The following is a 26,904-nucleotide window of genomic DNA, read 5'->3' on the forward strand; positions in this document are numbered from 1 at the left end:
TAAAAACACCTGCTCTTTCCATGACCGACTGACCAGGTGACTCCAGCTGAAAGCTATGATCCCTTATTGATGTTATCGACACTTCAATCGGTGTAGATAAATATAAGGAGAAAGGTTAAAGAAGGATTTCTAAGCCTTGAGACAATAGAGACATGGGTTGTGTTTTGTTGCCATTCAGAAGGCCACACATACAAGAACTGCAACACTGCTGGGTTTTTCCACGCTCAACAGTTTCCACTTGTGTATCAAGAATGGTCCACCACCCAAAAGACATCCAGCCAACTTGACACAACTGTGGGGAGCGTTGGAGTCAACATGGGCCAGCTTCTCGCTTTCGACATGCCCCAACAGGGAAAAGGGAAGGTGTTCCTAATGTTTGGTATACCCAGTGTATGCTAGTGCTATAGCCTACTCACTCTTTCTCTTGGTGTTGACATTAGATAATGTCATGTGATTTCAGGTCTCACTAAGCCGCAAGGTCCTCGTCAACACACACTAAATTCACTGCACACAGTAATGTAAACCTTTCCACATGTTGTTATTGAGCAGAGGTCAGAGAAGCAGTGTGAAGGAGATTACTTACTTCCCAAGCCTTAAGGTCTATTGTGAAAACCTCTTGAGGATGTTATTGGAGTGATATCATTTGATGGTAGCCTATCAATTACAGTACTGAGCTATGAGGTTAACTGGGGAATGTCTCTCTCCCCTTCAGGATGCTAGGTCCACCTACAGGAGGATCCTCACTGACTCAGCCAGGAAGCTCAATGCTCAGGGATCCCAGCTAGGGACCTGCATTGAGAAGGCCAGGCCCTACTACGAAGCCCGCAGACTAGCCAAAGAGGTTGGTGTTTGTGTGGGGGTTGTGTGTCGGACTGGATGTGTGTTTTGATGTTTTGGGTGCTCATCGAAAAGTTTTTAATATTATCTCTGGTGTGGCAAAATAGCCATTTAGTTACCCAGCCTCTGTCAACCTACAGTGCCTTCGGGAAAGTATTCAGACCCCTTGACTTCAATCTACACACAGTACCACATAATGACAAAGCAAAAACAGTTTTTTGGAAAAATGGTGCCGAAGAACATGGCTGACATTTTACATTCTCCGAACCAATTGTGCTATTTTATGTTTTTTGCGTTTTGTGTAATTTTATTTTTTCGCTTATTGTGTACGTAATGTTGCTGCTACTGTCTCTTATGACCAAAAATAACTTCTGGACTTCAGATAAGCGATTACTGGGCCTCCCGGGTGACGCAGTGGTCTAGGGCACGGCATTGCAGTGCTAGCTGTGCCACCAGAGACTCTGGGTTCTTGCCCAGGCTCCTTCGCAGCTGGGCCTTGACCGGGAGGTCCGTGGGGTGATGCACAATTGGCCCAGCGTCGTCCGGGTTAGGAAGGGTTTGGCCGGTAGGGATATCCTTGTCTCATCGCGCACTAGCGACTCCTGTGGCGGGCCGGATGCAGTGCGCGCTAACCAAGGTTGCCAGGTGCACAGTGTTTCCTCCGACACATTGGTGTGGTTGACTTCCAGGTTGGATGCGAGCTGTGTTAAGAAGCAGTGCGGCTTGGTTGGGTTGTGTATCGGAGGACGCATGACTTTCAGCCTTCGTCTCTCCCGAGCCCGTACGGGAGTTGTAGCGATGAGACAAGATAGTAATTACTAACAATTGGATACCACGAAAAGGGGGTAAAATAAATAAAAAAATAAGAAAAGTGATTACTCACCACGCACTGGAATATTTTTTTTCCCTTTAACGAGTCTGACGAGAAGGATATCCTGCTTTCTTTCACTGGAACAGGCCCAGATCCATGCCTTTTGCGTGAAGAAAAGGGGACGCAGAGCGGGGATCCTTCTGAGAATCCGGAGGCGAGCGAGTAAACTCCCAGTGCCTTCCATTCTTGCTAACGTGCAATCATTGGAAAATGAAATTGATTACCTACTATGGAGATGATCCTACCAACGGGACATTAAAAACTGTAGCATCTTATGTTTCACAGAGAAGTGGCTGAACGAAAATACGGACAATGTAGAGCTAGCGGGATTTTCCATGCGCCGGCAGAACAGAGACGCTACCTCTGGTAAGATGATGAGTGGGGGTGTGTGTCTTTTTGTCAATAACAGCTGGTGCGCGATGTCTAATATTTAAAAAAGTCTCGGTATTGCTCGCCTGAGGTAGAGTACCATATGATAAGCTGCAGACCACACTATCTACCAAGAGAGTCCTCATTTGTATTATTCGTAGGAGTCTATTTACCACCTCAAAACGATGCTGGCACTAAGACCGCACTCAACGAACTCTATAAGGCCATAAGCAAAGAAGAATATGCTCACCCAGAAGCGGCGCTCCTAGTGGCCGGGGACTTTAATACAGGGAAACTTAAATCAGTTTTGCCAAATTTTTACCAGCATGTCACATATCCAACCAGGGGGGGAAAAAAATCCTAGAACACTTTTACTCCAGACACAGAGATGCTCCGCCCTCCATTTGGCAAATCTGACCAATTTTATCCTCCTGATTCCTGCTTACAAGCAAAAGCTAAAGCAGGAAGTAACAGTGACTCGCTCAATACGGAAGTGGTCAGATGACGTGGATGCTACGCTGTAGTACCGTTTTGCTATCACAGACTGGAATATGTTCCGGGATTCATCCAATGGCATTGAGGAGTACACCACCTCAGACACCGGCTTCATCAATAAGTGCATCGATGACGTCGCCCCTACAGTGACTGTACATACATATCCCAACCAGAAGCCATGGATTACAGGCAACATCCGCATCGAGCTAAAGGCTAGAGCTGCTGCTTTCAAGGAGAGGGAGACTAATCTGGACCCTTATAAGAAATCCCGCTATGCCCTCAGACTAACCATCAAACAAGCAAAGCATCAATACAGGATTAAGATTGAATCCTACTACACCGGCTCTGACGCTCGTCAGATGTGGCAGGACTTGAAAACCGTTACGGACTACAAAGGGAAACCCAGATGCAAGCTGCCCAGTGACGCGAGCCTACTAGACGAGCTGAATGCCTTTTATGCTCGCTTTGAAGCAAGCAACACAGAAGCATGCATGAGAGCACCAGCTGTTCTGGATGACTGTGTGATAACGCTCTCGGTCGCCGATGTGAACAAAACCTTTAAACAGGTCAACATTCACAAAGCCGCTGGGCTTGACGAATTACCAAGACGTGTACTCAAAGCATGCACGGACCAACTGTCAAGTGTCTTCACTGTGTTTCACGGGAAAGTCTAAACTTGTTGTATTCGGCGCATGTGGCAAATAAAGTTAGATTTCCAGAAATGTTTGCTAATTTATTACAAATAAACTGAAATATTACATTTACATAAATATTCAGACGTTTTACTCAGTACTTTGAAGCACCTTTGGCAGGGATTACAGCCTCGAGTCTTCTTGGGTATGACGCTACAAGCTTGGCACACCTGTATTTGGGGAGTTTCTCCCACTCTTCCCTGCAGCCCCTCAAGCTCTGTCAGGTTGGATGGGGAGCGTTGCTGCACAGATATTTTTAGGTCTCCAGCGATGTTCGATCAGGTCCTGAGCGCTCTGGAGCAGGTTTTCATCAAGGATCTCTCTGTACTTTGCTCCTTTCATCTTTCCCTCGATCCTGACTAGTCTCCTAGCCCCTGCCACTGAAAAACATCCCCACAGCATGACGCTAACACCACCATGCTTCACCGTAGGGAGGGTGCCAGATTCCCTCCAGATGTGACGCTTGGTATTCAGGCCAAAGATTTCAATCTTGGTTTCATCAGACCAGAGAATCTTGTTTCTCATGGTCTGAGAGTCTTTAGGTGCCTTTTGGCAAATTCCATGTGTGCCTTTTACTGAGGAGTGGTTGCCGCCTGGCCACTCTACCATAAAGACCTGATTGGTGGAGTGCCGCAGAGATGGGAGAACCCTCCAGAAGGACAACCATCTCCAGAGGAACTCTGGAGCTCTGTCAGAGCGACCATCATATACCTGGTCACCTCCCTGACCAAGGCTCTTCTCCCCCGATTGGTCAGTTTGGCTGGGCGTCCAGCTCTAGGAAGTCTTGGTGGTTCCAAACTTCTTCCATTTAAGAATGATGGAGGCCACTGTGTTCTTGGGGACCTTCAATGCTCCAGACATTTTTTTGGTACCCTTCCCCACATCTGTGCTTCGACAAAATCCTGTCTTGGAGCTTGACGGACAATTCCTTCAACCTTATGGCTTGGTTTTCGCTCTGACGTGCACTGTCAACTGAGGTACCTTATATTGACAGGTGTATACCTTTCCAAAATCATGTCCAATCAATTGAATTAACCACAGGTGAACTCAAATCAAGTTGTAGAAACATCCCAAGGATGATCAATGGAAACAGAATGCACCTGAGCTCAATTTCAAGTCTCATATCAAAGGGTTTGAATAGTTATGTAAATGTGGTATTTCTGATTTTAATAAATTTTCTACAATTTTCCAAAAACTGTTTTCGCGTTGTCATGATGGGATATTTTGTGTGTGTGTGTGTATATTGCTGAGGACTTTTTTAAAGGTATTTAATCCATTTTAGAATAAGTGTGTAACATAACAAAATGTCAAAGGGTTTGAATACGATCCGAAGGCCACTGTATATTTGCATAACTTAATACACACACATGAATGTGTAAAAAAAAAAAAAAAACATTTCATTAAGATTCTTATATGAATTTAACCTTCCAAGTTGTTGTAATAGACGTAGTACTTAAGCCGCCTAATGAGTCATCCTTATTGATTACATAAAACAATTTAACCTTTGGAAGGTGAACTTTTCACTCCAGTCTGAGGTCCCTTGGTGAAACGGGGCACGAGTGCCAGTCCATGTTTAAGCAGCGTTGCGAAGGCTATTTCCAAACTGTAATTAGAACTAATGGAAATATTTTGTGTAACCCTCAGGGATCTAATTGAAACCAATTAAGTAAATCATGGATTGGAAATGTGATCTGGTTAGCAGCAACCAACCTCACGGCCAATGCAGCAGAGGAAAGGAGAAGACACTGGGATCAGCATTTCTTCTAGACATTTAGCTTTGTCTGTGTCTGTGTCTATGTCTATGTCTATGTCTGTGTCTATGTCTGTCTCTATGTCTATGTCTGTCTCTGTCTATGTCTGTCTGTCTCTATGTCTATGTCTGTCTGTCTCTATGTCTATGTCTGTCTGTCTGTCTATGTCTGTCTCTATGTCTGTCTCTATGTCTATGTCTGTGTCTATGTCTGTCTCTATGTCTATGTCTGTCTGTCTGTCTCTATGTCTATGTCTGTCTGTCTGTCTCTATATCTGTGTCTGTCTGTCTGTCTGTCTGTCTGTCTGTCTGTCTGTCTGTGTCTATGTCTGTCTGTCTCTATGTCTGTGTCTATGTCTATGTTTGTCTCTATGTCTGTCTCTATGTCTGTCTGTCTGTCTCTGTCTGTGTCTATCTCTGTCTGTGTCTATCTCTGTCTGTCTCTATGTCTGTCTGTCTCTATGTCTGTCTGTCTCTATGTCTGTCTGTCTCTATGTCTGTCTCTGTCTGTCTCTATGTCTGTCTCTATGTCTGTCTGTCTCTATGTCTGTCTGTCTCTATGTCTGTCTGTCTCTATGTCTGTCTGTCTCTATGTCTGTCTGTCTCTATGTCTGTCTGTCTCTCTGTCTGTCTTTGTCTGTCTCTATGTCTGTCTTTGTCTGTCTCTATGTCTGTCTTTGTCTGTCTATGTCTCTGTCTGTCTGTCTCTATGTCTGTCTGTCTCTATGTCTGTCTCTATGTCTGTCTGTCTCTATGTCTGTCTGTCTCTATGTCTGTCTTTATGTCTCTGTCTCTATGTCTCTGTCTATGTCTGTCTGTGTTTATGTCTGTCTGTGTCTATGTCTGTCTATGTCTGTCTGTCTCTATGTCTGTCTGTCTCTATGTCTGTCTGTCTCTATGTCTGTCTGTCTCTGTCTGTCTCTATGTCTCTATGTCTGTCTGTCTCTGTCTGTCTCTATGTCTATGTCTGTCTCTATGTCTATGTCTGTCTCTATGTCTATGTCTGTCTCTATGTCTATGTCTGTCTCTATGTCTCTGTCTGTCTGTCTATGTCTCTATGTCTGTCTCTATGTCTGTGTCTATGTCTGTCTGTGTCTATGTCTGTCTGTGTCTATGTCTGTCTGTGTCTATGTCTGTCTGTGTCTATGTCTGTCTGTGTCTATGTCTGTCTGTGTCTATGTCTGTCTTTATGTCTGTCTTTATGTCTCTGTCTATGTCTGTCTCTATTTCTGTCTCTTATGTCTGTCTCTTATGTCTGTCTCTATGTCTATGTCTATGTCTATGTCTATGTCTATGTCTATGTCTGTGTCTGTCTCTGTCTCTGTGTCTGTGTCTGTGTCTATGTCTATGTCTGTCTGTGTCTGTGCTTAAGGAAACTGTCACCGTGTGACCAACGTTAGGAAAATCTACATTAGCCTTTTTGGAAAGTATTCACACCTGTTGACTTATTCCACATTTTGTTGTGTTACAGCTTCATTTTAAAATGGATTATATTGAGATGTATTTTCACTGGTTTATACACCAACCCCATAATGTCAACGTGGAATTACAGGTCCTTCAGAATGTATGTTAACTACGTCCTTTCCCCAGGCATTTAGATGTTAACTACGTCCTTTCCCCAGGCATTTAGATGTTAACTACGTCCTTTCCCCAGGCATTTAGATGTTAACTACATCCTTTCCCCAGGCATTTAGATGTTAACTACGTCCTTTCCCCAGGCATTTAGATGTTAACTACGTCCTTTCCCCAAGCATTTAGATGTTAACTACGTCCTTTCCCCAGGCATTTAGATGTTAACTACGTCCTTTCCCCAGGCATTTAGATGTTAACTACGTCCTTTCCCCAGGCATTTAGATGTTAACTACGTCCTTTCCCCAGGCATTTAGATGTTAACTACGTCCTTTCCCCAGGCATTTAGATGTTAACTACGTCCTTTCCCCAGGCATTTAGATGTTAACTACGTCCTTTCCCCAGGCATTTAGATGTTAACTACGTCCTTTCCCCAGGCATTTAGATGTTAACTACGTCCTTTCCCCAGGCATTTAGATGTTAACTACGTCCTTTCCCCAGGCATTTAGATGTTAACTACGCCCTTTCCCCAGGCATTTAGATGTTAACTACGCCCTTTCCCCAGCCATTTAGATGTTAACTACGCCCTTTCCCCAGCCATTTAGATGTTAACTACGTCCTTTCCCCAGGCATTTAGATGTTAACTACGTCCTTTCCCCAGGCATTTAGATGTTAACTACGTCCTTTCCCCAGGCATTTAGATGTTAACTACGTCCTTTCCCCAGGCATTTAGATGTTAACTACGTCCTTTCCCCAGGCATTTAGATGTTAACTACGTCCTTTCCCCAGGCATTTAGATGTTAACTACGTCCTTTCCCCAGGCATTTAGATGTTAACTACGCCCTTTCCCCAGGCATTTAGATGTTAACTACGTCCTTTCCCCAGGCATTTAGATGTTAACTACGTCCTTTCCCCAGGCATTTAGATGTTAACTACGTCCTTTCCCCAGGCATTTAGATGTTAACTACGTCCTTTCCCCAGGCATTTAGATGTTAACCACGTCCTTTCCCCAGGCATTTAGATGTTAACTACGTCCTTTCCCCAGGCATTTAGATGTTAACTACGTCTACGTCTATTCAGGAGACAACCAAGCACTGTTTTGTTGTTGTGTGATTTAATTTTTTAAAAATGTTTATTTATTTATTATTCTGTCCTCAAAACAGTTGCTTGGTTCGACCTGGCACACGTCTGACTGCTATTGAGCGAGACAGACAGTCAAGGGAACCGTGTCACAAAAATTATTATAACTGGTGTTGAAGAGTGAAGCAGTCATCAATCTTTGCCTGACGACCCTAAACTTTGGGCAACCTTGTGCGTCTATCCGGCCCCGCCCCCTCCTGCTGATGCGGCCTCTCTCCGGCCCCGCCCCCTCCTGCTGATGCGGCCTCTCTCCGGCTCCGCCCCCTCCTGCTGATGCGGCCTCTCTCCGGCCCCGCCCCCTCCTGCTGATGCGGCTCTCTCCGGCCCCGCCCCCTCCTGCTGATGCGGCCTCTCTCCGGCCCCGCCCCCTCCTGCTGATGCGGCCTCTCTCCGGCCCCGCCCCCTCCTGCTGATGCGGCCTCTCTCCGGCCCCGCCCCCTCCTGCTGATGCGGCCTCTCTCCGGCCCCGCCCCCTCCTGCTGATGCGGCCTCTCTCCGGCTCCACTCCCTCCTGGGATTCTGAGTCACCTTGTGCGTGTTCCAAATTGCACCCTTTTCCCTTTATACTGCACTATTTTTGACCAGGGCCCTAAGGGTAGTAGTGTGTAGGGAATAGTGTGCCACTTGGGACCTACACCTCGTCTCGAAGTGCCCCGCTCTTTCTCCCTAAACCAACATGGACAAATGTTCCCCCTCTCTGGCTTTGACATAATTTACCAACTAGCATGACTAGAATACGATGAGGATCAGCTATTTTCATGGTTCACTTCTCTATGATTTGTGGCTGTTGCTGCCGTCTTCTTGTTTTATAGCTGGTGATGGGGAGACTTCCTGTTTTATAGCTGGTGATGGGGAGACTTCCTGTTTTATAGCTGGTGATGGGGAGACTTCCTGTTTTATAGCTGGTGATGGGGAGACTTCCTGTTTTATAGCTGGTGATGGGGAGACTTCCTGTTTTATAGCTGGTGATGGGGAGACTTCCTGGTGTTGGGGAGACTTCCTGTTTTATAGCTGGTGATGGGGAGACTTCCTGTTTTATAGCTGGTGATGGGGAGACTTCCTGGTGTTGGGGAGACTTCCTGTTTTATAGCTGGTGATGGGGAGACTTCCTGTTTTATAGCTGGTGATGGGGAGACTTCCTGTTTTATAGCTGGTGATGGGGAGACTTCCTGGTGTTGGGGAGACTTCCTGTTTTATAGCTGGTGATGGGGAGACTTCCTGTTTTATAGCTGGTGATGGGGAGACTTCCTGGTGATGGGGAGACTTCCTGTTTTATAGCTGGTGATGGGGAGACTTCCTGTTTTATAGCTGGTGATGGGGAGACTTCCTGTTTTATAGCTGGTGATGGGGAGACTTCCTGGTGTTGGGGAGACTTCCTGTTTTATAGCTGGTGATGGGGAGACTTCCTGTTTTATAGCTGGTGATGGGGAGACTTCCTGGTGATGGGGAGACTTCCTGTTTTATAGCTGGTGATGGGGAGACTTCCTGTTTTATAGCTGGTGATGGGGAGACTTCCTGTTTTATAGCTGGTGATGGGGAGACTTCCTGGTGTTGGGGAGACTTCCTGTTTTATAGCTGGTGATGGGGAGACTTCCTGTTTTATAGCTGGTGATGGGGAGACTTCCTGGTGATGGGGAGACTTCCTGTTTTATAGCTGGTGATGGGGAGACTTCCTGTTTTATAGCTGGTGATGGGGAGACTTCCTGGTGATGGGGAGACTTCCTGTTTTATAGCTGGTGATGGGGAGACTTCCTGTTTTATAGCTGGTGATGGGGAGACTTCCTGGTGATGGGGAGACTTCCTGTTTTATAGCTGGTGATGGGGAGACTTCCTGTTTTATAGCTGGTGATGGGGAGACTTCCTGTTTTATAGCTGGTGATGGGGAGACTTCCTGTTTTATAGCTGGTGATGGGGAGAATTCCTGGTGATGGGGAGACTTCCTGTTTTATAGCTGGTGATGGGGAGACTTCCTGTTTTATAGCTGGTGATGGGGAGACTTCCTGGTGATGGGGAGACTTCCTGTTTTATAGCTGGTGATGGGGAGACTTCCTGTTTTATAGCTGGTGATGGGGAGACTTCCTGTTTTATAGCTGGTGATGGGGAGACTTCCTGGTGTTGGGGAGACTTCCTGTTTTATAGCTGGTGATGGGGAGACTTCCTGTTTTATAGCTGGTGATGGGGAGACTTCCTGGTGATGGGGAGACTTCCTGTTTTATAGCTGGTGATGGGGAGACTTCCTGTTTTATAGCTGGTGATGGGGAGACTTCCTGGTGATGGGGAGACTTCCTGTTTTATAGCTGGTGATGGGGAGACTTCCTGTTTTATAGCTGGTGATGGGGAGACTTCCTGGTGATGGGGAGACTTCCTGTTTTATAGCTGGTGATGGGGAGACTTCCTGGTGTTGGGGAGACTTCCTGTTTTATAGCTGGTGATGGGGAGACTTCCTGTTTTATAGCTGGTGATGGGGAGACTTCCTGGTGATGGGGAGACTTCCTGTTTTATAGCTGGTGATGGGGAGACTTCCTGTTTTATAGCTGGTGATGGGGAGACTTCCTGTTTTATAGCTGGTGATGGGGAGACTTCCTGTTTTATAGCTGGTGATGGGGAGACTTCCTGGTGATGGGGAGACTTCCTGTTTTATAGCTGGTGATGGGGAGACTTCCTGTTTTATAGCTGGTGATGGGGAGACTTCCTGTTTTATAGCTGGTGATGGGGAGACTTCCTGTTTTATAGCTGGTGATGGGGAGACTTCCTGTTTTATAGCTGGTGATGGGGAGACTTCCTGTTTTATAGCTGGTGATGGGGAGACTTCCTGGTGATGGGGAGACTTCCTGTTTTATAGCTGGTGATGGGGAGACTTCCTGGTGATGGGGAGACTTCCTGTTTTATAGCTGGTGATGGGGAGACTTCCTGTTTTATAGCTGGTGATGGGGAGACTTCCTGGTGATGGGGAGACTTCCTGTTTTATAGCTGGTGATGGGGAGACTTCCTGGTGATGGGGAGACTTCCTGTTTTATAGCAGGTGATGGGGAGACTTCCTGTTTTATAGCTGGTGATGGGGAGACTTCCTGGTGATGGGGAGACTTCCTGTTTTATAGCTGGTGATGGGGAGACTTCCTGTTTTATAGCTGGTGATGGGGAGACTTCCTGGTGATGGGGAGACTTCCTGTTTTATAGCAGGTGATGGGGAGACTTCCTGTTTTATAGCTGGTGATGGGGAGACTTCCTGGTGATGGGGAGACTTCCTGTTTTATAGCTGGTGATGGGGAGACTTCCTGGTGATGGGGAGACTTCCTGTTTTATAGCAGGTGATGGGGAGACTTCCTGTTTTATAGCTGGTGATGGGGAGACTTCCTGTTTTATAGCTGGTGATGGGGAGACTTCCTGTTTTATAGCTGGTGATGGGGAGACTTCCTGTTTTATAGCTGGTGATGGGGAGACTTCCTGTTTTATAGCTGGTGATGGGGAGACTTCCTGTTTTATAGCTGGTGATGGGGAGACTTCCTGTTTTATAGCTGGTGATGGGGAGACTTCCTGTTTTATAGCTGGTGATGGGGAGACTTCCTGTTTTATAGCTGGTGATGGGGAGACTTCCTGTTTTATAGCTGGTGATGGGGAGACTTCCTGTTTTATAGATGGTGATGGGGAGACTTCTTGTTTTATAGCTGGTGATGGGGAGACTTCCTGTTTTATAGCTGGTGATGGGGAGACTTCCTGGTGATGGGGAGACTTCCTGTTTTATAGCTGGTGATGGGGAGACTTCCTGGTGATGGGGAGACTTCCTGTTTTATAGCAGGTGATGGGGAGACTTCCTGTTTTATAGCTGGTGATGGGGAGACTTCCTGGTGATGGGGAGACTTCCTGTTTTATAGCTGGTGATGGGGAGACTTCCTGTTTTATAGCTGGTGATGGGGAGACTTCCTGGTGATGGGGAGACTTCCTGTTTTATAGCAGGTGATGGGGAGACTTCCTGTTTTATAGCTGGTGATGGGGAGACTTCCTGGTGATGGGGAGACTTCCTGTTTTATAGCTGGTGATGGGGAGACTTCCTGGTGATGGGGAGACTTCCTGTTTTATAGCAGGTGATGGGGAGACTTCCTGTTTTATAGCTGGTGTTGGGGAGACTTCCTGTTTTATAGCTGGTGTTGGGGAGACTTCCTGTTTTATAGCTGGTGATGGGGAGACTTCCTGTTTTATAGCTGGTGATGGGGAGACTTCCTGTTTTATAGCTGGTGATGGGGAGACTTCCTGTTTTATAGCTGATGATGGGGAGACTTCCTGTTTTATAGATGGTGATGGGGAGACTTCCTGTTTTATAGCTGGTGATGGGGAGACTTCCTGTTTTCCTGGCACCACCAACATCATTCTCCTGATTTTAGAGGCTAATCCTAACTTCCCTTTAAATCAGATTTTCATTTAGTCATGGATTGATGTCAATGGGAATTACATTTGAACTTTACTGTAAGTAAGGATTCGCCCCTTAGTAATTGGTTTGTCGTCTGGTTGGTTGTGGTGTGTCTGTTACTGAACTATGATTGATTGTGGTGTCTCTCTTACTATGATTCATTGTAGTGTCCTTAGCTGAACTATGATTGGTTGTGTGGTGTTCTTTACTGAACTATGATTGGTTGTTGTTTTCATAGGCCCAGCAGGAGACGCAGAAGGCAGCGTTGCGGTACGAGAGAGCCGTCTCCATGCATACGGCTGCCAGAGAGATGGTGTACGTGGCAGAGCAGGGGCTCCTGGCAGACAGGAACACTCTGGACCCCACCTGGCAGGAGATGCTCAACCACGCCACCTCCAAGGTACAGAGAGAGCGAGAGAGAAGAGGGGGACCTCCAAGGTACAGGGAGAGAGGAGGGGGGGACCTCCAAGGCACAGGGAGAGAGGAGGGGGGGACCTCCAAGGTACAGAGAGAGAGGAGGGGGACCTCCAAGGTACAGAGAGAGAGGAGGGGGACCTCCAAGGTACAGAGAGAGAGGAGGGGGACCTCCAAGGCACAGAGAGAGAGGAGGGGGACCTCCAAGGCACAGGGAGAGAGGAGGGGGACCTCCAAGGTACAGAGAGAGAGGAGGGGGACCTCCAAGGTACAGAGAGAGAGGAGGGGGACCTCCAAGGCACAGAGAGAGAGGAGGGGGACCTCCAAGGCACAGGGAGAGAGGAGGGGGACCTCCAAGGTACAGAGAGAGAGAAGAGGGGGACCTCCAAGGTACAGAGAGAGAGGAGGGGGACCTCCAAGGCACAGGGAGAGAGAAGAGGGGGACCTCCAAGGCACAGGGAGAGAGGAGGGGGACCTCCAAGGTACAGAGAGAGGGGGGGATCTCCAAGACACAGACAGAGAGGAGGGGGACCTCCAAGGTACTGGGAGAGAGGAGGGGGACCTCCAAGGTACAGGGAGAGAGGAGGGGGACCTCCAAGGTACAGGGAGAGAGGAGGGGGACCTCCAAGGTACAGGGAGAGAGGAGGGGGACCTCCAAGGTACAGGGAGAGAGGAGGGGGACCTCCAAGGTACAGGGAGAGAGGAGGGGGACCTCCAAGGCACAGGGAGAGAGGAGGGGGACCTCCAAGGTACAGGGAGAGAGGAGGGGGACCTCCAAGGTACAGGGAGAGAGGAGGGGGACCTCCAAGGTACAGGGAGAGAGGAGGGGGACCTCCAAGGCACAGGGAGAGAGGAGGGGGACCTCCAAGGCACAGGGAGAGAGGAGGGGGACCTCCAAGGCACAGGGAGAGAGGAGGGGGACCTCCAAGGCACAGGGAGAGAGGAGGGGGACCTCCAAGGCACAGGGAGAGAGGAGGGGGACCTCCAAGGCACAGGGAGAGAGGAGGGGGACCTCCAAGGCACAGGGAGAGAGGAGGGGGACCTCCAAGGTACAGGGAGAGAGGAGGGGGACCTCCAAGGCACAGGGAGAGGACAGGTCGTAGCTGTGTCAGACCAGGAGTGCTGATCTCTGAAGTGCTTTGTGAATACAGGACCAGGGTTATTCACCTCTGGTTCTGGTGGGACAAAACAACACTTCTGGTTTAATTTTCTCCTTCTAATCAGCGACTGATTCAGATGTGGTATGGCAGGTGAGGGGTTAACTACCAGGTAGAAAGAAAAACACATTAGTACTCCAACCCAGAGTCCAGGAGTTTCTTTATACTAGACAGTGAAAACCTGTGGCTAATAGTGCTGAGAGATTACTGCTTTTTGAGGTCCGTTTGTTTGATTATTATTTTTAAATATCAAGGTGTTCAATTTCAGTTTCGACAACAACAAAAACATTCAACAAATGTATTATGAAAAATTGATATTTAAAATGATTAAATAAAAAAAAAAAAAAAAATGGAAATTACAAAGGCCAAAATAGTGGACATTCAATTGCGAAAACGTTGAAAATATTCCCTTGTCTCTGTCAGGTCCACGTGGGGTAGACCTTATTATTTTTAATGTCATACTTGACTCTGCTCAGCCAGCCAGACAGTGTTATCTCTGTGTTCCACATACTGTACTGTCTTTAGTCATCTTATTTAGCTAGCCTGTCTAACGATGCTGCAGAGCTGTCTGACCAAATCATTTTACTACTTCTTCAAAGTAGATGAGGTATACTTTCACGAACTGTCTCTATCCCACTCTCTCATCTTTGTGTTGTTTACAGTCCTCTCTCGTACAGTCTGTGTTTACAGTCCTCTCTCATCTTTGTGTTGTTTACAGTCCTCTCTCGTACAGTCTGTTTACAGTCCTCTCTCATCTTTGTGTTGTTTACAGTCCTCTCTCGTACAGTCTGTGTTTACAGTCCTCTCTCGTACCGTCTGTGTTTACAGTCCTCTCTCGTACAGTCTGTGTTTACAGTCCTCTCTCGTACAGTCTGTGTTTACAGTCCTCTCTCGTACAGTCTGTGTTTACAGTCCTCTCTCGTACAGTCTGTGTTTACAGTCCTCTCTCGTACAGTCTGTTTTACATTCCTCTCTCGTACAGTCTTTTACATTCCTCTCTCGTACAGTCTGTGTTTACAGTCCTCTCTCATACCGTCTGTGTTTACAGTCCTCTCTCGTACAGTCTGTGTTTACAGTCCTCTCTCGTACAGTCTGTGTTTACAGTCCTCTCTCGTACAGTCTGTGTTTACAGTCCTCTCTCGTACAGTCTGTGTTTACAGTCCTCTCTCGTACAGTCTGTGTTTACAGTCCTCTCTCGTACAGTCTGTGTTTACAGTCCTCTCTCATACCGTCTGTGTTTACAGTCCTCTCTCGTACAGTCTGTGTTTACAGTCCTCTCTCGTACAGTCTGTGTTTACAGTCCTCTCTCGTACAGTCTGTTTACAGTCCTCTCTCATCTTTGTGTTGTTTACAGTCCTCTCTCGTACAGTCTGTGTTTACAGTCCTCTCTCGTACAGTCTGTGTTTACAGTCCTCTCTCGTACAGTCTGTGTTTACAGTCCTCTCTCGTACAGTCTGTGTTTACAGTCCTCTCTCGTACAGTCTGTGTTTACAGTCCTCTCTCGTACAGTCTGTGTTTACAGTCCTCTCTCGTACCGTCTGTGTTTACAGTCCTCTCTCGTACAGTCTGTGTTTACAGTCCTCTCTCGTACAGTCTGTGTTTACAGTCCTCTCTCGTACAGTCTGTGTTTACAGTCCTCTCTCGTACAGTCTGTGTTTACATTCCTCTCTCGTACAGTCTGTGTTTACAGTCCTCTCTCGTACAGTCTGTGTTTACAGTCCTCTCTCGTACAGTCTGTGTTTACAGTCCTCTCTCGTACAGTCTGTGTTTACAGTCCTCTCTCGTACAGTCTGTGTTTACAGTCCTCTCTCGTACAGTCTTTTACATTCCTCTCTCGTACAGTCTGTGTTTACAGTCCTCTCTCGTACAGTCTGTGTTTACAGTCCTCTCTCGTACAGTCTGTGTTTACAGTCCTCTCTCGTACAGTCTGTTTTACATTCCTCTCTCGTACAGTCTTTTACATTCCTCTCTCGTACAGTCTTTTACATTCCTCTCTCGTACAGTCTGTGTTTACAGTCCTCTCTCGTACAGTCTGTGTTTACAGTCCTCTCTCGTACAGTCTGTGTTTACAGTCCTCTCTCGTACAGTCTGTGTTTACAGTCCTCTCTCGTACAGTCTGTGTTTACAGTCCTCTCTCGTACAGTCTATGTTTACATTCCTCTCTCGTACAGTCTGTGTTTACAGTCCTCTCTCGTACAGTCTGTGTTTACAGTCCTCTCTCGTACAGTCTGTGTTTACAGTCCTCTCTCGTACAGTCTGTGTTTACAGTCCTCTCTCGTACAGTCTGTGTTTACAGTCCTCTCTCGTACAGTCTGTTTTACAGTCCTCTCTCGTACAGTCTTTTACATTCCTCTCTCGTACAGTCTGTGTTTACAGTCCTCTCTCGTACAGTCTGTGTTTACAGTCCTCTCTCGTACAGTCTATGTTTACATTCCTCTCTCGTACAGTCTGTGTTTACAGTCCTCTCTCGTACAGTCTATGTTTACAGTCCTCTCTCGTACAGTCTGTGTTTACAGTCCTCTCTCGTACAGTCTGTGTTTACAGTCCTCTCTCGTACAGTCTGTGTTTACAGTCCTCTCTCGTACAGTCTGTGTTTACAGTTCTCTCTCGTACCGTCTGTGTATCTAATTTGAGGTAGCAGGCGTTAAAGTGTATCCATCTCTGTCCGAGACGGAAATAACAGGCGCAATGGATTATGGTCATGTAGTTAATTACCACATTTGTTTTGTTTGTTGTTGAACTAGGGTGAATATTTGCCTAACTCCCTTCAGCGTACCACATAGTTCGGACACTCTCTGTTTACTATGTCTCCCAGCATGGTGGGGACGGACACTCTCTGTTTACTATGTCTCCCAGCATGGTGCAGGTGGACGGACACTCTCTGTTTACTATGTCTCCCAGCATGGTGGGGACGGACACTCTCTGTTTACTATGTCTCCCAGCATGGTGCAGGTGGACGGACACTCTCTGTTTACTATGTCTCCCAGCATGGTGCAGGGGGACGGACACTCTCTGTTTACTATGTCTCCCAGCATGGTGGGGACGGACACTCTCTGTTTACTATGTCTCCCAGCATGGTGCAGGGGGACGGACACTCTCTGTTTACTATGTCTCCCAGCATGGTGCAGGTGGACGGACACTCTCTGTTTACTATGTCTCCCAGCATGGTGGGGACGGACACTCTCTGTTTACTATGTCTCCCAGCATGGTGCAGGGGGACGGACACTCTCTGTTTACTATGTCTCCCAGCATGGTGCAGGTGGACGGACACTCTCTGTTTACTATGTCTCCCAGCATGGTGCAGGTGGACGGACACTCTCTGTTTACTATGTCTCCCAGCATGGTGGGGACGGACACTCTCTGTTTACTATGTCCCCCAGCATGGTGGGGACGGACACTCTCTGTTTACTATGTCTCCCAGCATGGTGGGGACGGACACTCTCTGTTTACTATGTCTCCCAGCATGGTGCAGGTGGACGGACACTCTCTGTTTACTATGTCTCCCAGCATGGTGCAGGGGGACGGACACTCTCTGTTTACTATGTCTCCCAGCATGGTGGGGACGGACACTCTCTGTTTACTATGTCTCCCAGCATGGTGGGGACGGACACTCTCTGTTTACTATGTCTCCCAGCATGGTGCAGGGGGACGGACACTCTCTGTTTACTATGTCTCCCAGCATGGTGCAGGTGGACGGACACTCTCTGTTTACTATGTCTCCCAGCATGGTGCAGGTGGACGGACACTCTCTGTTTACTATGTCTCCCAGCATGGTGGGGACGGACACTCTCTGTTTACTATGTCTCCCAGCATGGTGCAGGGGGACGGACACTCTCTGTTTACTATGTCTCCCAGCATGGTGGGGACGGACACTCTCTGTTTACTATGTCTCCCAGCATGGTGGGGACGGACACTCTCTGTTTACTATGTCTCCCAGCATGGTGGGGACGGACACTCTCTGTTTACTATGTCTCCCAGCATGGTGGGGACGGACACTCTCTGTTTACTATGTCTCCCAGCATGGTGGGGACGGACACTCTCTGTTTACTATGTCTCCCAGCATGGTGCAGGTGGACGGACACTCTCTGTTTACTATGTCTCCCAGCATGGTGCAGGTGGACGGACACTCTCTGTTTACTATGTCTCCCAGCATGGTGGGGACGGACACTCTCTGTTTACTATGTCTCCCAGCATGGTGGGGACGGACACTCTCTGTTTACTATGTCTCCCAGCATGGTGGGGACGGACACTCTCTGTTTACTATGTCTCCCAGCATGGTGCAGGTGGACGGACACTCTCTGTTTACTATGTCTCCCAGCATGGTGGGGACGGACACTCTCTGTTTACTATGTCTCCCAGCATGGTGGGGACGGACACTCTCTGTTTACTATGTCTCCCAGCATGGTGGGGACGGACACTCTCTGTTTACTATGTCTCCCAGCATGGTGGGGACGGACACTCTCTGTTTACTATGTCTCCCAGCATGGTGGGGACGGACACTCTCTGTTTACTATGTCCCCCAGCATGGTGGGACGGACACTCTCTGTTTACTATGTCTCCCAGCATGGTGCAGGTGGACGGACACTCTCTGTTTACTATGTCTCCCAGCATGGTGCAGGTGGACGGACACTCTCTGTTTACTATGTCTCCCAGCATGGTGCAGGTGGACGGACACTCTCTGTTTACTATGTCTCCCAGCATGGTGGGGACGGACACTCTCTGTTTACTATGTCTCCCAGCATGGTGCAGGGGGACGGACACTCTCTGTTTACTATGTCTCCCAGCATGGTGCAGGTGGACGGACACTCTCTGTTTACTATGTCTCCCAGCATGGTGCAGGTGGACGGACACTCTCTGTGCTTAATTCATGTGGACCAGTACTCTTTGTAAAGATCAAGGTCAGACGTCCTCGTTCTCATGTAATGGAGTGCCACTTATTCTGTTCTGCTATGGGAGTGATTTTCAGGGCACTTAACTTGTGTGTGTGTATATGTATGTATATATACACACACATATGTATATATATGTATACATGCGACCTTTTCCCACATTTCAGGCTTCAAACATAAATATATAAAACTGTATTTTTTTGTGAAGAATCTACAACAAGTGGGACACAATCATGAAGTGGAACGACATTTATTGGATATTTCAAACTTTTTTAACAAATCAAAAACTGAAAAATTGGGCGTGCAAAATTAACCAACCAGCCGTACTGCTTCTTAACACAGCGCGCATCCAACCCGGAAGCACTAATGTGTCGGAGGACCTGGCAACCCCGGCCCACCACAGGAGTCGCTGGTGCGCGATGAGAGCCCTCCCTAACCCGGACGATGCTAGGCCAATTGTGCGTTGCCGTACGGACCTCCCGGTCGCGGTCGGTTACGACAGAGCCTGGGAGCGAACTCAGAGTCACTGATGGCACAGTTGGCGCTGCAGTACGGTGCCCTTAACCACTGCGCCACCCGGGAGGCCGAAGAGAGGGTCTCTCACCCAGGTATTATCATCACCTAACAGCTGGTAGGGCTGAGGGACGGTGCGAGGGACGGTGCGAGGGACGGTGCTAGGGACGGTGCGAGGGACGGTGCGAGGGACGGTGATGATTGATGGGGAAAGAGGCACCTAGAGAGTGACGGCAGGTTGATGCTTATGATTGATGGGGAAAGAGGCACCTAGAGAGAGTGACGGCAGGTTGATGCTGATTATTGATGGGGAAAGAGGCACCTAGAGAGAGTGACGGCAGGTTGATGCTGATTATTGATGGGGAAAGAGGCACCTAGAGAGAGTGACGGCAGGTTGATGCTGATTATTGATGGGGAAAGAGGCACCTAGAGAGAGTGACGGCAGGTTGATGCTGATTATTGATGGGGAAAGAGGCACCTAGAGAGAGTGACGGCAGGTTGATGCTGATTATTGATGGGGAAAGAGGCACCTAGAGAGAGTGACGGCAGGTTGATGCTGATTATTGATGGGGAAAGAGGCACCTAGAGAGAGTGACGGCAGGTTGATGCTGATTATTGATGGGGAAAGAGGCACCTAGAGAGAGTGACGGCAGGTTGATGCTGATTATTGATGGGGAAAGAGGCACCTAGAGAGAGTGACGGCAGGTTGATGCTGATTATTGATGGGGAAAGAGGCACCTAGAGAGAGTGACGGCAGGTTGATGCTGATTATTGATGGGGAAAGAGGCACCTAGAGAGAGTGACGGCAGGTTGATGCTGATTATTGATGGGGAAAGAGGCACCTAGAGAGAGTGACGGCAGGTTGATGCTGATTATTGATGGGGAAAGAGGCACCTAGAGAGAGTGACGGCAGGTTGATGTCCAAAGGCATGACCGACGGCTGCTGATGGTGTGTGTGTGTGTGTGTGTGTGTGTGTGTGTGTGTCTGTGTGTGTGTTCCCCAGGTTAACGAGGCAGAGGAGGAGCGGCTGCGGAGCGAGAGGGAGCATCAGCGGGTCACTCAGCTGTGCCAGGAGGCAGAACAACGTGTCCAGACCCTCCAGAAATCCCTCAAGAGGTTCATCATCAAGTCCAAACCTTATTTCGAGCTCAAGGCTCAGTTCAACCACCTACTAGAGGTGAGTAGCCTCTAGCCTCTCAGACAGAATGACCCATGGGGCAGAAGCTTATCTCTCTAAATGAGTTCACGATCGTACTCGCTGTAGGATAGTCAGTACATTCTATCTCTATCAATCTGCCAGTGTGATGTTACAGCAACACTTCAACTGCTTGCGTTGTGTTACTCTGAGTCCACTATAAAGCTGCGGTGTCCCTCATGGTTTGGTGCTACGACCATTCTCTTTCTGATCGGCCATGTTTTAAGCAACACGTTAGTTTGAGAAGCTCCCGTTTTTAATATCAACGAAACCAGTGCATGAAGCAGACCGGCTCCGCGAGAGGCTCGCGCTGCTCAGCATTAAAAATAACACTGTTCTATTTTCAAGATTTCGACAAGCGGGCTCACCCTCGGAACACTTACTTTAAAAAGAAATACAGTGAAACATTTTTGGGGTTCAAATCCTGTTCCTTCAACTTCCTTTTTTTTGACAGGAGCACAAGGCAAAGGTGGTGCAGCTGGAAGAACGCGTTGCAAGAGTAAAAATGCGCTACTCCGTCGCCCTGCGCAACCTGGAGCAAATCAGCGAGCAGATCCATGCCCAGAGGGGGCGTGTCCGAGCCACCAGGGCCCGCCCCGTAGCCTGCGGTGGGCGGAGCTCCCCAGTGGGGGCGGAGGCTGAGGTCAAAGCTGCGGTCGGGGTTCAGGTTGGAGGAGCCTGTGGCGGAGGAGGAGGAGGGTTGGAGGAGAAGGACTGGGCTGATGGAGAGAAGACCAGGCAGTGGGTGGAGAGACACAGAGAGCAGGGCTGGGGTCACAGGGAGAGGGGGGAGGCAGGGTCAGACTCCATGTCTGTCATCAGCCTCCAGACCATCGCCTCGGACCTGGAGAAGTGCGACTCGGTGGGGCACCTGGGGGACCTGAGTGACGTTAGCAGCCTGATGGGAGAGGACTGGGAGAGGCACCGGTCCCTGATGGCTGAGAACAGAGATAGGAACCCAAGGGCAGAGGAGAGAGTTGTGAGGGAGGTGGACATCCCTGCTCCAAGGCAGGATAGATTGGAGGTGGTGAGGGGGGTGAGCGGGAGACAGGAGAGCTTTGTCAAGCAGCACCACAGAAGTGTGAGTTTGTGAGACCAGAATAGAAGGCACTGTGTGATGAATGATCAGATAAAGGAATGAAATCAAGAGAGCAAAGAATACAAACGGAGATTGTGGAAGTTCTGTTTGAGGGATTGAAATGTAGAACACTGACAATGAGTCCCAAATAGAACCCTATTCCCTACATAGTGCACTACTTTTGACCAGGGCCTATAGGGAATAGGTTGCAATTTGGCACACAACCCTGCATCATTGTGACACTGCAGAGGGGAGTACCAGGGAAGTGGAGGGTGGCTGGTACATCATGCACACAGAGAGAGAAGAAGAAGAAGAAGTGTCAGGCGATTCGCTAGGTCCTTGTGGGACTTGTAGTTCCTACACTCTAATCTGTCTATTGTACAACACCAGTAAGATATCAGTGACCTGAGGTAAAGCTAGTCTTAACACAGTACTGTGTGTAAATACAGAGACATAATAGATAACATACTCATAACTTTACTTACAGTTTCACATGCAGCTGAACGTTTTAAGCAGCAAAGTTTATTTTATCAATGCTATTTCGATTTTGACATCAGTCCCTTTAAAAAGCCCTTTGTGCTTTTCTTTTCCAAATGGATTGAATTACCACAGAATTCGGTTTCCGCTCGTCCTTGGAATGAACCAAAGGTGTTGAAACAAGCAATTACTGCTCTCTCTCTCTCTCCCTCTTGAGTAAAAATAGATTTTAAAACATTTTAATTTAGTTATTAGACCTGTTTTGTGTTTTTACCCCAGTAGAATGTTCTGGAAATGTTCCCAGCACCTCCAGGGCCAACGACTCCCTCAGACACCAGACTGTAGAGAATGTCTCTGTCACTCACATTGACCCTTCTCTGACCTTTCACAATCCCTGCTTTCTGTCGGGAAGAAAAAATGCGTCTGCTATCCTGATCAACAATGTGTGTCCAAAATGGGACCCTATTCCATACGTAGTGCACTACTTTTGACAAGGGCACATTTTGGGGTCTGGTCAAAAAATTGTGCACTATATAGGAAATAGGGTGACATTTAGGACTCATACAAGATGTTACACTGCATGGTGGGAAATGGTTCTAATTAACTTATTTTTAGTATTGCGTAAACCATAAATAACTTTTTTTGTTGTTGTTGAGGAACATCAAAAATAAGATTTTTAATTTTACTCAAATGTATTTTAAGTGCCTTTGACCCGCCCTAATTTTAATTTTAATTGTTTATTTTTTTACATATTCTGAGAGTGTAATGCCCCTTTAAATGTTTTTGATGGCATTTTTTGTAATCAAGGAATCCCAATTCTAACCATTAATTCTTTAATTTCTTAACTGTCTTCCTTTTTAATAGTGAGACCATTTTTAGTGAAGTTTTCATTGTTTTAGATTTAAATACTTTAACAGTGTTTTACCATAGTTAACATAGTTGACAAATGTACCTGCTTTTCACCTACTCTTAACGCCTCTAAATTGTGTTGTTGTGCAACGCCTGGGTGTAGTAGATGGCTACGTTGTTTTTGTATCTGGGTTTTCACTTCCTGGGGTTATTTTTGAACCAGTTTCTTCTCTTGTTCATTTTGTACCTGTTGACGGGTACCTTACCTTGATTTTATTGATCTCACCAGACATGGACACTAAATCACTACACAGGGAGTTAGAGAGAGAGGGAGTTAGAGAGAGAGGGAGGGAGGGAGGTAGAGAGAGAGGGAGGGAGGTAGAGAGAGAGAGAGAGAGAGAGAGGGAGGGAGGTGGAGAGAGAGGGAGGGAGGGAGGGAGGGAGGGAGGTAGAGAGAGAGAGAGAGAGAGGGAGCGAGGGATGGAATCAAATCAAATCAAATCAAATGTATTTATATAGCCCTTCGTACATCAGCTGATATCTCAAAGTGCTGTACAGAAACCCAGCCTAAAACCCCAAACAGCAAACAATGCAGGTGTAAAAGCACAGTGGCTAGGAAAAACTCCCTAGAAAGGCCAAAACCTAGGAAGAAACCTAGAGAGGAACTGGGCTATGTGGGGTGGCCAGTCCTCTTCTGGCTGTGCCGGGTAGAGATTATAACAGAACATGACCAAGATGTTCAAATGTTCATAAATGACCAGCATGGTCGAATAATAATAAGGCAGAACAGTTGAAACTGGAGCAGCAGCACAGTCAGGTGGACTGGGGACAGCAAGGAGCCTTCATGTCAGGTAGTCCTGGGGCACGGTCCTAGGGCTCAGGTCAGTTGAAGGAAGGAAGGAAGATATGGTATTTACTGAAAATGTACTTTAATGTTTTGTTCATGTTAAACCAGTGCCATTGATTTGAATATTTTGACTGTTTTAAAGTGGATTTGCACATGATTACTTGTGGAGTTTTGTTTTTCCCTTTTTATACTCCTTAACCCTTCGCCATCGTTCACCCTCGTTACCTGGCGGTTCCCTCCTCTTAACCTGGTCAATATCACATCCGTCGTTCACCCTCGTTACCTGGCTGTTCCCTCTTAACCTGGTCAATATCACATCCGTCGTTCACCCTCGTTACCTGGCTGTTCCCTCTTAACCTGGTCAATATCACATCCGTCGTTCACCCTCGTTACCTGGTTGTTCCCTCTTAACCTGGTCAATATCACATCTGTCGTTCACCCTCGTTACCTGGTTGTTCCCTCTTAACCTGGTCAATATCACATCCGTCGTTCACCCTCGTTACCTGGCTGTTCCCTCTTAACCTGGTCAATATCACATCCGTCGTTCACCCTCGTTACCTGGCTGTTCCCTCGTCTTAACCTGGTCAATATCACATCTGTCGTTCACCCTCGTTACCTGGCTGTTCCCTCGTCTTAACCTGGTCAATATCACATCCGTCGTTCACCCTCGTTACCTGGCTGTTCCCTCTTAACCTGGTCAATATCACATCCGTCGTTCACCCTCGTTACCTGGCTGTTCCCTCTTCTTAACCTGGTCAATATCACATCCGTCGTTCACCCTCGTTACCTGGCTGTTCCCTCCTCTTAACCTGGTCAATATCACATCCGTCGTTCACCCTCGTTACCTGGCTGTTCCCTCGTCTTAACCTGGTCAATATCACATCCGTCGTTCACCCTCGTTACCTGGCTGTTCCCTCTTAACCTGGTCAATATCACATCCGTCGTTCACCCTCGTTACCTGGCTGTTCCCTCGTCTTAACCTGGTCAATATCACATCCGTCGTTCACCCTCGTTACCTGGCTGTTCCCTCCTCTTAACCTGGTCAATATCACATCCGTCGTTCACCCTCGTTACCTGGTTGTTCCCTCCTCTTAACCTGGTCAATATCACATCCGTCGTTCACCCTCGTTACCTGGCTGTTCCCTCTTAACCTGGTCAATATCACATCCGTCGTTCACCCTCGTTACCTGGCTGTTCCCTCCTCTTAACCTGGACAATATTACATTTGCTGACTTTGGATCAGTGGTCAGTTTGTGGGTCACACCCAAATGGCACCCTATTCCCTATATAGTGCACTAGGGCCCATAGGACCCTGGTCTAAAGTAGTGCACTATATAGGTAATAGGGTGTGTGAAGTATTAGTGGAAGATCTTCTCATTTGCCTGCTCCACTTGACACTGTGTTTTATTTGTTCATGTAAATGGATTTGCATCCCAAATACAGCAGTAGTATATTCCCTAGGTAGTGCACTACTTATGTGCCCTCGTCAAAAGAAGTGCACTAAATAGGGGAATATGATGGCATTTTAAAATGTAGTGGATGTATAATAATACTGATGATATGAATGTTAACTTATTAATCATGTATATGTTAATTTATGGAATGATGCTGTTGCAATTATTAAACTTTGATTTTAACACAATGTTTAATCTTTTTCATCTCTAGAAGGCTTCTGTGGAATGGGGGGGTTTATCTGAGTAAAGTCATATAGCCTTCTGTGGAATGGGGGGGTTTATCTGAGTAAAGTCATATAGCCTTCTGTGGAATGGGGGGGTTTATCTGAGTAAAGTCATATAGCCTTCTGTGGAATGGGGGGGTTTATCTGAGTAAAGTCATATAGCCTTCTGTGGAATGGGGGGTTCATCTGGGTAAAGTAATTTAGCCTTCTGTGGAATGAGAGGGGGGGGGGGGTTCATCTGGGTAAAGTCATTTAGCCTTCTGTGGAATGGGGGGGTTAATCTGGGTAAAGTCATATAGCCTTCTGTGGAATGGGGGGTCATCTGGGTAAAGTCATATAGCCTTCTGTGGAATGGGAGGGGGTCATCTGGGTAAAGTAATTTAGCCTTCTGTGGAATGGGGGGGTTAATCTGGGTAAAGTCATATAGCCTTCTGTGGAATGGGGGTCATCTGGGTAAAGTCATTTAGCCTTCTGTGGAATGGGGGGGTTTATCTGAGTAAAGTCATATAGCCTTCTGTGGAATGGGGGGGGGGTTATCTGGGTAAAGTCATTTTGCTTGTGGAATGGGGGGGTTCATCTGGGTAAAGTCATATAGCCCAAAATAGAAAAGCTGATGGTCCCAAAAAGACTGCCCACATTGAAAACATGTTTCAGTCTCGTTTTTTGCATCTATTATTTGCTTTGATTTAGAATAATTTCAGACTACCAACTATGACTTCAGCTCTTCTTCTTTGCTTTGTGCCAAACCATTGACACATAACGTGTATTTTGTCATTGCCATTGAAATCCCAGTAGGACACATTCATTTGCAGATCCTTGTACCCATTGTCATAAAGCAGTTGCCACTCTTGTATTGCATAAGAGTCTTATCAATTTGAGTTTAGTCCACACGCCAGTACACTTTCTGTAGAATTGTTACAACCGTCCCTGGAGGCAGAGTTACTGTAGCGTGATATTATGTGGGCCTCTTATTGTGATCTGCAGTCGGACAGAAACACAGGGTTGAAATATCACAACAGTCATGGTAACGGCATCCATGTCTGTCTACCAATGACACATACACAGTTCCAAATGGCACCCTATTCCCTATTACAGTCGTGGCCAAAAGTTTTGAGAATTACACAAATATTATTATTATTAAATATTAAGTCTGCTGCCTCAGTTTGTATGATTGCAATTTGTATATACTCCAGAATGTTATGAAGAGTGATCAGATAAATTGCAATAAATTACATTGCTTCTACACCTGCATTGCTTGCTGTTTGGGGTTTTAGGCTGGGTTTCTGTACAGCACTTTGAGATATCAGCTGATGTACGAAGGGCTATATAAATACATTTGATTTGATTTGAAAAGTCCCTCTTTGCCATGCATATTTACATACAGAACAGGGCTCCGGGCAGCTGAGCGGAAATGGAGGAAAACTCGCCTCCCTGCGGACCTGGCATCCTTTCACTCCCTCCTCTCTACATTTTCCTCCTCTGTCTCTGCTGCTAAAGCCACTTTCTACCATTCTAAATTCCAAGCATCTGCCTCTAACCCTAGGAAGCTCTTTGCCACCTTCTCCTCCCTCCTGAATCCTCCCCCCTCCTCCCTCTCTGCAGATGACTTCGTCAACCATTTTGAAAAGAAGGTCGACGACATCCGATCCTCGTTTGCTAAGTCAAACGACACTGCTGG

The 26,904-nt window shown here is 47.2% G+C and overlaps 1 protein-coding gene and 1 long non-coding RNA gene across 10 annotated transcripts in view; one reads left to right on the forward strand and one right to left on the reverse strand.

The window, feature by feature from the left end:
• Positions 1 to 23,029, forward strand: part of sh3bp5lb (SH3-binding domain protein 5-like, b) — a 37,019-nt gene extending 13,990 nt beyond the window's left edge. For all 3 annotated transcript variants that reach the window (XM_052472802.1, XM_052472803.1, XM_052472804.1), the window contains 4 exons: positions 713 to 841; positions 12,367 to 12,528; positions 20,106 to 20,279; positions 20,752 to 23,029. In XM_052472802.1, the coding sequence (XP_052328762.1) occupies positions 713 to 841; positions 12,367 to 12,528; positions 20,106 to 20,279; positions 20,752 to 21,390 (1,104 nt within the window). In that variant the 3' untranslated portion in view covers positions 21,391 to 23,029. The remainder of the gene's footprint in view (positions 1 to 712; positions 842 to 12,366; positions 12,529 to 20,105; positions 20,280 to 20,751) is intronic.
• Positions 23,030 to 23,132: 103 nt separating this feature from the next.
• On the reverse strand, positions 23,133 to 25,184 carry LOC127909991 (uncharacterized). 7 transcript variants are annotated; one of them, XR_008073344.1, is made up of 3 exons: positions 24,700 to 25,184; positions 23,997 to 24,586; positions 23,133 to 23,941 (listed from the first exon to the last, which is right to left on the reverse strand). It is a non-coding gene; the product is annotated as an uncharacterized LOC127909991 (long non-coding RNA). The 7 variants fall into 7 exon arrangements; XR_008073345.1 differs by having other exon boundaries at positions 23,997 to 24,528; positions 24,645 to 25,184; XR_008073342.1 differs by having other exon boundaries at positions 23,997 to 24,241; positions 24,300 to 25,184.
• Positions 25,185 to 26,904: the final 1,720 nt, after the last annotated feature.

The sequence above is a fragment of the Oncorhynchus keta genome, chromosome 20, assembly GCF_023373465.1.
Source record: "Oncorhynchus keta strain PuntledgeMale-10-30-2019 chromosome 20, Oket_V2, whole genome shotgun sequence".
NCBI lineage: Eukaryota > Metazoa > Chordata > Actinopteri > Salmoniformes > Salmonidae > Oncorhynchus > Oncorhynchus keta.